The 10,232-nt window shown below is 42.7% G+C and overlaps 1 protein-coding gene across 1 annotated transcript in view; it reads right to left on the minus strand.

Annotated features, from left to right (window-relative positions):
- Positions 1-1,841: 1,841 nt before the first annotated feature.
- Positions 1,842-10,232, minus strand: part of SAP30BP (SAP30 binding protein) — a 27,276-nt gene continuing 18,885 nt past the window's right edge. The window contains exons 4-10 of the mRNA XM_010002727.1: positions 7,510-7,598; positions 5,452-5,543; positions 4,959-5,019; positions 4,409-4,460; positions 3,934-3,992; positions 2,676-2,760; positions 1,842-2,023 (exon numbers count right to left, since the gene is read on the minus strand). Of these exons, the coding sequence (XP_010001029.1) occupies positions 1,842-2,023; positions 2,676-2,760; positions 3,934-3,992; positions 4,409-4,460; positions 4,959-5,019; positions 5,452-5,543; positions 7,510-7,598 (620 nt within the window). The remainder of the gene's footprint in view (positions 2,024-2,675; positions 2,761-3,933; positions 3,993-4,408; positions 4,461-4,958; positions 5,020-5,451; positions 5,544-7,509; positions 7,599-10,232) is intronic.

The raw sequence follows: 10,232 nt of genomic DNA on the forward strand, positions 1-10,232 counted from the left end.
AGGCAAGGAAATAAACACCTTGAGTAGGTGAGGTGAAATGTGTCATCCTCTGCAGAGCATGTAACAGTCCCAGAGCAGAAAATACCTCTCAGCCACAGGAGCTGTTACCAGGAAACCAACCTCTTCCTTCTTCACCACGTCTCCCTAAATGCAAAGCCTGGATCAGGAGTGACACAAGGTACATAAAAAACCTCTGAAAAAAACAACACTGAATTCTAAGAAATTTCTACTTTTGTTGATCTAGCTACCTGCTCTCCCATCACTGCTTAAGCACTAGAAAAAAGACACTGGGTAAAAATGTCACCTTAAACAACAGGAAACAGAAAAATTACTGAATCTGAAAAACCATGATCTAAGAATGAAAGACCATTTAAATAAGCTGGAGTGACCACTGCAAAGAAGTCCAGGTTAGCAGCTGTTTCTCTACAGAAATGGAATAATTCAGTTTATTTATCCCACCTACCTCAAAAAAAACAAAAATGAAAACACTTCAGTGCTGTTGAGTTTCTTTTTAGGGTTTTAGGAAAGACCCAAGTGCTAGTACTAGAAATGAACTTCTTCAGAAGTTTAAGATTCAGGAACAGGTTTGAAAAAAACCAGCATGAAGAACAGCTGAATTACCAACTATTTCAGAACATCCTCTGCAACAGAAGTATCTCCAATCAAAATCAGTTTAATGCCTCCATTTGTTTTTTTTCACCCCAGAGTTTGAGATTTAAAAAAATTACCCATGTGAAAAAATGTTCATGCCAACCCCCTCTCATGGAATTACTACACAGTCACCTAATGGTGTCTGTAAACCCAGAGCACAACAAATGGATACTGATTCTCCCTCACCAAGATGAGAAATGCAGACACATGAACAACACCAGTTCTGGTTTGTTTTTTTTAAAGACTTTTCAACTTTTATAATAATTTTTTGCTACACAGGTAAGAAGATTTATACAATAACATTTTCAACTGAAAATACCTTTTCACAACAGTGGAGCAAGCAGTAACTGCCATGTGTGCATTTTCACAGTGCATCAAAATCTAGTACAAAGATAGACAATAACAAGATCAGACACTCTCCTCTGCTGTCCCATCTCATTCCATGGCAACAGAAGAGTTATTTTTGCAAATAAGTTCCCAAATCAAACCTCTACAGCTGATGGGGTCTGCATAGAAATCTCCATCCCTACCAGATGGTTACAAGACTATTTCAGCAAAGTTTCCTTAATAGTTCAACTATTTAACAGGTGGCCACTAAGATCTACCAGGTGTGCACCCAGGTACAGATGCCAGCACTGTAACAGAGTGAGCCCACATTCAAAGGTGTAGATCACCTCAAGTCTCTGCTACGCATCTGAAGATGGACACTGACCAATTGTGTCTGCTTTAATTCCTTTGGAACTGAGTTAGCACACGTGAGGGAGGCACATGCCACAAGCTGCTAGCAGCCTTTGAGCATAGGCTGGAACACACATGGGTAATACTGATACTCCTACTGCCTCCCCCCAGCTAAACCAGACTTACAAGTAGGAAAGAAGACCCTAATGCAGTCACTAATAAGCTCACTTTTACAGGCTGACTCCAGATGCCACCTTCCTCCAGCACAACACAGAAGAACAGACTGGTTCTTCCCACAGCAAGAAGAGGCAGAGTAATTTTCAGCAGAGGTCCATTCCTGTGGGCACACGGCTGGCGTGCCTGCTCCTGCCCCCTTTCCTTCCAAAGGGAACTGTGGTCTGTCTGTTGCTGAGTCTCATCATCTTTTACCGAACGCAAAAGTTACCCCTCCCTTCCGAGAACAATGGCTTCAGTAGAAATTAAACCCAAAAATTCCAGGCCCAGCACACCAGTCACTGCTTTGCCTTTTTCACGATGGTGCCAACAGCTGATATGACTGTAGTTTTGGATCCGCTCGCGCTGGTTGTCACTGTGACAACCCCTGGCAGTGTTGCAGTAGTGGTGAGGATGGTGGGCTGAGCTATCGTTGTTACAGGGATGGCCGAGTCCCACTTGCTCTTCCTCTTCTGGGCATCTGTGAATTTGACCAGATCAAACAAAGGAGGATTAGGATTATGCTAAAAGTCACCAGTCCCCTTGTAGCCCCTTGTCTTGCCAACCCCACTGCTTGACTAGGCAACCTGCCCTCACATTAATTCCTGCATACGCAGGCAGCAAATCTTGAGGAGCAAAGACAACTTTATACCTCAAGAGTCAAAGCAAAACTCAACACCTGAACTCCAGCCAAATGGGAGACAGGTCCACTCCCTGCCCCAAAGCATATTGCATTTTAACAGAGCACACAGTTGCTCAGGCACAGGACACACTCATCAGCCTCCAGTGTTTTTCTCCCCTTTCCTCTCCATTTCAAAGGCAGGAGAATGATTTTCAGTCCTTCCAAATCTCTTGGATGGATCAGTCCCATAAACACCCTAAAAATCATAAACATCAGCAGGTTTCTTGACCCACTAATAAACTTCTTCACTATCCAACCCATCTCCTAAGCTTTCACTGCAGAAGGACAGCCACAGGATGCAGGGACTAGAGAAAAGCTGGTCCATCAACTCCTGGCAGGGACACTGAATTCACATTATATACACAGTCAATAAGGACTCTTCAGAGTTTCCAGGAATGACTAATCCCAGCTCTGCTACAGCTTAATAGGTACAATCCCAACTGTTCTTTACCTCCCACAGTGGTGCTGGCTGTTGTGGTTGTTGTAGAAGTGGCACTTGTTGTTGTACCCTTTTTAGTGCCAGTCACAAACTCAATCTGGGAAGGGAGAGACACAGAGGAGAAAGGGGAGAAGACAAAAATAGGTTATTATACAGTCTTTTTTAACCCACATTGCTGCTCTGAGAACAGCTTTAGTGTCATGTGAGACTGGCCTCCAAGCTGACTGTCATGCAGCAGGATTAGATGTAGACCTCAGACCAAAGTGTACTGGGGTCATGAACATTAAGGACTCCTGCAAACCCAGCTCCTAAGTCCAATACAGTAAAAATGTGTTCATTTGTATAAAAAATTTGAATATAACTCAGAAAAGATAGATCCTGGCTATTAAAGAACATATTTATAAAGTTATTGTTCTTTTTCTCCTTTAAGAAACATGCAAGACAAGTCCCTGCCTGCATGATTCACTGCATCAGAGGAGGAAACCTAGCAACAAGGGCTACACCAGCATGCAGCCTCAGACTTCCAAAACTGCACATACGGGCTAGGACGTAACCAGATACCTGGGTTACTGTTCACAAAACAAAACAAGGAGCAAGACACAACATGCACGCAGGGAAAAAGTACCCCTGCACACTGACTCTGGAAGGAGCCTTCTGCAAGGTTAGATGGCCATCTCCAACATTAGACAGTCTTCTAATGCCAGCCACTGGCTTAAAGGTAACACCACTGAAGCACAGGAATCAGATCTTCCAAAGCCTGTGTTCTCTTTGGGGGGTACATAATACTGTACATTTTGCAACAAGCCCAGCTGAAGTTAAACTAGGCCCAACATTTCTGGATGTTCATGCAAAAAGGCAATATCATGAACAGAAAACAGATATTGTGTCAAAAGGAGATATGGTGGGGCAATTAAGCTATAAGTAGGCTATGCCACCAGGCAAAATGTCACAGATTAAGAAAAAAGCTATTTGTGCATTCTATTGCCTGTATCTGGCTTATTGAATACTATTTAAGGAGCTCTGGTTTAAAAATACTGACACACCAGAAGGAAGTTCAGTGGAATAAACATCTTAGAGAAAGGGACCTATAAGAAAGGACAAAGAACTTGATCTGTGCAGCTTGGAAAAAGCCATGCAAAAAGAAAGGTCAGAAACAAGGCAAAACCAGAAAGGATTAGCACAGAGCACAGTTCCTAAGAAACAGCAAAGCAAGGCAATTAAACTCAGCAGGGAAGCAAACAAAAGCCCTGCTTGTCTGTATCTTGAGTACCTTGGTGCGTTCCTTCTTGGCCTTCTCCAGTTTGTCCATTTCAATCTTCTGGGCTTTAGCTGAGAGAGATTAGAAGTTACAAGAAGCACCAGGAACAGTAAAAATGCATCATTCTCTCTCACTCACACACTTCCCATCATAAACAATCAAAAACTTCACATTTTTGTATAGGAAAATTTGTAAAATGCCATGAAACCAGCTACTGCTTTTTAATCAAGGCATCACAGGACTAAATTAATGACTTGACAGATGAAAACCCTGTAGAACCAATTTCAATGAAAGGGCTTTCCAGACTGATGAAGCATCAATAACATTCAGGCACATCCAACCAGAATGAAGTGGTTAAAGAGCAGCATGTGATGATTTCTCATTTAGAAAGGAAGTGAAGACTCTAGTGCAGTTAATTAACTACAAAACACAAAGAGCTAAGTTAGGACAAAAAAACCTCCAAAAACCCAAGACTTCCTGGAATTACCTAGTGCTTCATAATAGGAATCCTCTGACCAGCCATGAGGATCAAACATGTCCTGAAGAAAAACAATTAGGATTAGGGATTAGGGCTAGTTCCACATGTACACAAAAGCCAGTTCAAAAATGTTTTCTGTATTTCTGTTCAGTAATGAAATTAATTTCTGATTTCTTTTTGTATCCCAGTGACATGAAGATCACATCAGACCTTCTTTTGTAGGGCCATGTTGTGTTGTGAACGAAGCAGCAGCTCTGAAGCCAACAGGATAATGGGATAATCATGCATTTTTCTGCTGCTCAGCTGTTATTCCCCCCATGGAGTTTCAGGTGTATCTAAACACTTCAGCAGCTTTTGTTCAGAATCATTATAGCAAAGCTGGAGGCACTGAGGCTCACTTAGTACCACATAAAAATGGTCACTTCAATGCAAAGGATCAGACTAAAGTTCCCTTAAAGGGCCTCTAAACAAGCCAGCTCAAGAATACCTGAGGTAAGACCTTGCACCCCTATATAAACATTTACCCACTACCTTGCCAGTCAGAAGTATTGCACCTCACCTTTGGGTAATTTGTCCCAAGTTCATCAATTGAACAAAACTGGATCAGCTTTTCATAGATGCTGCAAAGGAAAGGCAAGAGTTCAGAACAGAGTCACTGAGCCACAGCCCCCGTGTTTCAGATTTATAACTAGAAAGAGGTTATCAGCTCTTCACACTGCAAGAGCAAAATCAGAACCTGGGAAGCTACACTTCCTATGATGGATGTGGAATGCCATGAAACAAACACATTACTTTTCACTTCTACCAAATAAAGCTCCCAGCTCCAGAACAGACACATCTTCTAAAATATTTCATCCTGTACATTTAAAATTTAACCAACACACCAACACTAGTTGATGCCTCACAGAACATAGAGGAGAGTTTTACTGTTTCAGTTACAATCAAATTATGGCTCTGTCATTGTTGTAAGCAGCAGTACCTCTTGCTTAGAGCCCTGTTTCTGCTACAACTCCAGCAAAGCGGAAAATTCTTGGAATCTTCCCCAGGCTCACCTGGGGTTGCGGAACTCCTTTTTCCTCTGAATGATGTAGTTCATATCCATGCCCTCTTTTATTTTCCTCTCATAGAGCTTTTGAATTTTATCCTAAGGGAGAAAGATGATATGGTGAGCCAGTTCAAAAAGGAGGAGCACTCCAGCTGACTATCAAAAGTGTACATGTGGAAACAAGCCAACTGAACAAGTGACCTCCTTGCAGAGAGCAAGGATTCCACCTCTCCCCTAAGGCCAGACAGGCTGATCACTGCTTTCCAAAAGGACTGACAGATCTTGATATAAACATGATTTTTTTCCTTCCTTAGCAAGGTAGTGAAAGACCTTAAAAGTATTTTTACTCTGGTGATGCTGAAGGGTTAGCAAAAGCAGAAACTTTCAGGTGGAATATATACTCAAGTGATACTCCTGGGAGAATATTCTCAGTAATTTCCCTAATCTTTTTGGGACAAATTTCTCATGTACAAGAGGCACATGAAGTAAAACCAGAGGTTAGACTTTCAGTCTTTCAGAATGGGAGAGCTGAGTTAATTTTCCTTTGTTGCTTCTGGATAAGTCATTTTGTGTCTCCCTCTGTGAGGACAGTCAGCACCAACACAGAACTGACTATTGTCTAAGGGTTTGCTGATGCCTGGGATAAAAGAGGACTGTTAAGAGCTCCTATTTCATCAACTTTTAAAAAGACTTGATAAGATATATTTTCATCAGGTCCCCACAAAACTGGCAAGAAGAAATTACACAACCTCCACACCCAGCACACACATTGTGGTTTGAAGGAGTAACTGCAAAAATGTGAATCTGGGGAGCAAAAGTGATTGAATACATGATCTCTTCTGTCCCCTCCCCATGGAAGTAGCACTATGGTTCACAAAGTCCACAGATGGGGAACTACTTGATCAACTTTATAATAAGAAATACCCTTTTGGCAGAGTTCAAGATACAGTTTATTAGAGGAAGAATCTGACAAAAGGAAAGAGCAAATCAACAGTGAAAAGCCTAGAATATTTTGCATCTCTAAGGAACAACCCCATCTCCCTGCTCACAGTGCTCTAAGATGTGGTTTGACCTGCTAACAGAGGACAAGTTCTCCTTTGATTTAGCCTAGTAAGCTGCTCTCAAAGTGGGAGAAAATCTGCTTTATTCTGTCTGCTTTCCCAAGCTCTGTGCATTCCTCAGATCTAACACACTCGGATTCCTTGATGCCAGAACAGTAAGATTCTCCTGCAATGCAAGAGAAGGGATGGGTGTGCCCAGGTACCCTGTGTGGAGAAGAAAGCATGAGCTGGATAGTGAGTCATTCTGAATCACCACTTGTGGGGACCGACAGCCCCCCTGGCATCAGCCTGTGACACCACTGCACATCAGCACCTCACTTTACAGAGCATTCCAGAACCAATTCTTTACTTTTATTTCTACTGGACAGATAGCTGCAGTTACAACTCAAATGGGTTGTAGGAAACAGCAACCTCTGCTCTTTCATTTGCTCTCCATCAGGAGGGGGACAGAGCAGAAGGTTATTGCAAAGTTGGTCACTGCAATTACTTGGGTGTGCACCAGAGAAAACATGCATTTGTTTTCTTTTTCTGCCTCGAAGTGACTGGCCTTCCCTCTAAATGTTTATCATTTCGAGATATGTAGGTGGAACAGGAATCCAGTCAATACTCCCTCAGCTATTCCAGTTAGGGGATTCTCAGCCCTGTACAGAAAAACAATGATTTGTTTCTTCCTACAGAGCTGAATTTGCTGAGGTAAGAGGAGAGCAGCTTTCACAATAAACATTGCTTCTGTGTCACTGGTGGGATCAAGAGCCATTTAAAGCATAAGAGACCTACAGAGACTGGAAAACAGCTTTAAGCTACTTTGAGACTCCTCAACTAGAATTGCTGACAAGTCTAAGGCACTTTCACAGTGCATCCACAAACTCAGGGTGGTAAAACCCCAGTTTTTATGCTGGATTTTTGACCTGTGCAAAAATACCAAGCAGAGCTCTCAAATATCCCCTTCCCTACTGAAATGCAAGCCTTTTAGAAAAATAAGGTGGAAGTGGACTGATACCAACCTGCAAGTGGTTAGAACATCTGCCAGGAGGCTCAGGAGGGATTTTGATCTCATCTGGAGACATGTTCCGCACTCGCTCTGAAAAAGAAGCTGTAGAGAGCAAACTGGGTGTGAGTTCTGGCAATACTGAAGGGAATTCAAGTTGTGCAAGTCATTAAAATTGTTTTATGTCCTTGCTAGTGCTACTCCAGCACTAAGAAACAATGGGTAAAGGTAAGAGGGGAAAGCTGTCAACTGGTATTTGTGGTGTTTTCAGAGTGCTAAGCAAGAAGCAGTTTAACCCAAAGATTAAATGGCAGAGGGAGGTGATGCCTGTTTTAACCATGTTAACCTTCTTCTGTGGTTCTGTGTCATACCCATGCTTAAAAGCTTTATTTTCACAGGTCTCTTTACCCCAGAGTAGGAATGCAAAAAGCAAAGCTACTCCTGGCTCCAGCTGCAATTGTTGACAAGATCCTTTGAGGATCTTGATAGGATATGTAGAGGAAAAGAGTTTGGTTCGTGGAATCTCTCTCTCAAACACTGTACTGGGCACCACCTACTGACCTCTCCACTAGTCCAGGTATTTCAGATGAGCTTTTAAGTCCTGCTCTGAATAGCTCAGATAACCTGGAGCCACTGACAAAACTCATGCCAGGATATTCTCATTGAGACAAACAGACTGTGCACATGGAGGATGATGGGATCAATCTGAAGCAGCCTGGCTCACTGCCAGTTTTTGGCAGGTAATCACTTTGCATCCTATTTATTCAAAAGACCTACCTACATGAACCAAAACGGTTCAAGAAGAGAACAACCCTCCCCAAGGCTGTCAGGAGTTAACCACAAGAAATTACATTTCATCCTTAAGTTAACATTTCCTTAACAGGAACTTTGATCTCTGCTTAGCGAGTATGAATATTGCTAGAAAGAACAACTCGTTCGGCAGGACTGAGAACAGACAGTTCAGGTTGCAAGATTTCTATAGCTGTTTGTGTTGGGATACATTATTAGAGAACCTTATTGCCTTGTAGAGATTAGTTTACTGAGTTAACAGTGAAAACAACTGCAATGTTTGTTTCCTGCTTCCCCATTCAGGTGTGGGAAACCCAGGCAGTTTTCTAGCCGAGTCCCGAAGCAGAGATTTGTGCCACATTTAAACAGCTTGGGATGGTTTTCAACTGTAATTTGTACAAGGAACATATCCCAGTGTCATTGTAGTGGATCAAAGAATCCTGACAGCAGCACAGAAGTCACATCAAGAAAGCCATCCACATTTGTGGCTCCTCAATTATATACTCCTCAGGAAAAGCTGCCTGAACAGCAGTTTCAGCACACAAGCTCCTCTGAACCCCAGAAGGGCCTGATGGACAGACACAAGTGTTTGAACACAGCCCTGCCTTCCAGCACAGAGCACTGGACAGCTGAGCTTACAATCAACACTACACATGTTCTGCTACTACAGTTTCTAGTCCTTTTGTACAACTGTAAAGCACTAAGGACAATATCCTTTGGAGAAGCAGAGCTGGCAGGCGACCACTCTTGGATTTGAACAAAATGTTGCCAAGGGTTAAATTCTTCAGCAGTTGCTAGTAACTAACAAAGTGTCCTTTGGCATTTACTCAGAGGGTGCCTCTGTGGAGGAAGGAAAGCTTGCCAGAGCCCCTAGAGAAAGGAAGGCAAACTGGAGCTCCAGGACAACAAGGCAGACAATTGTTACAGGTTAGAGCTGCTGGTGGGATGGGGAAGCCTCTAGTTTAATTAAGAGTTTCAGGAACCCTGAGGAGACAGTAGCAAATCAATGTGTGCATAATAGATGGAATACTGGACTTTCTGGAGAAGGTGAAAGCTGATTAATGGCTTGAGAGATTCACAGCATCAACAGAAACATTTAAAAGGAAAAATGGCCACCAAATCTTAAGACTTCCAAAGACAAAAATAAATAAATAAATAAATCAAGCCTGGCTCCAAGCCAGACACCCCACAGGCTCCTTATCTTTGCAGATTAACAGAAGAGCCACAGAGAAACAGAACATTTATGGGAAAGGGCTCATTGTGGGCTCATATAAACTCAGGAACTATGGGCAAGAACTCTTGTCTAGCCATTGAAGAGGTCACAACATCATAAGAGTATGTTCAGCAATCAATCCTAAGCTCCCCTGAAACAGAAGTAACACTGGGGGCAGAACAAGGACTTCCAATGACACAACACATCTTGACCCATGGCTTTTCAGGTTTTCGAGCTCTTTGCTCTTTTGTCTGAGCAAAACAAAACGGTTGTTTGTGAAAACAATCATTTGTCAACATTATACTGATGGGGGATGGAAGGCATCTCTTAATGGCTTACAAAGAACAGGCACTAAGACATCTTTGTCTACTGCAGTCCCACCATAGCTGCATGCAGCTGAAGACCAAGTCAGCAGAAAGGCTACGTGCAGCTCAGACTGAGCATGAAGACTCATCATTACTCACTTATTTCATCATACTGCAGCCAGACTCAGATGCCACACCATTAGGAAGAAAAGGATGAGTTTAACCCCTTCAGGCTTATTTACAGTAAGGAAATTGCAAATAATCCATGCCCTCGAGCAGCCATAGAATGGGTTGGGTTGGAAAGGACTTTAAAGATCCTCTAGTTCCAACCTCCCTGCATGGGCAAACATCTCCCACTAGACCAGGTTGCTCCTCTAACTTCTTCCCCAAACAGACAGCAGAATGGCCTATCTCATGACCTCTTCCCATGGA

This window comes from Chaetura pelagica, unplaced genomic scaffold (assembly GCF_000747805.2).
Source record: "Chaetura pelagica isolate M959 unplaced genomic scaffold, ChaPel_1.0 scaffold47, whole genome shotgun sequence".
Lineage (NCBI taxonomy): Eukaryota > Metazoa > Chordata > Aves > Apodiformes > Apodidae > Chaetura > Chaetura pelagica.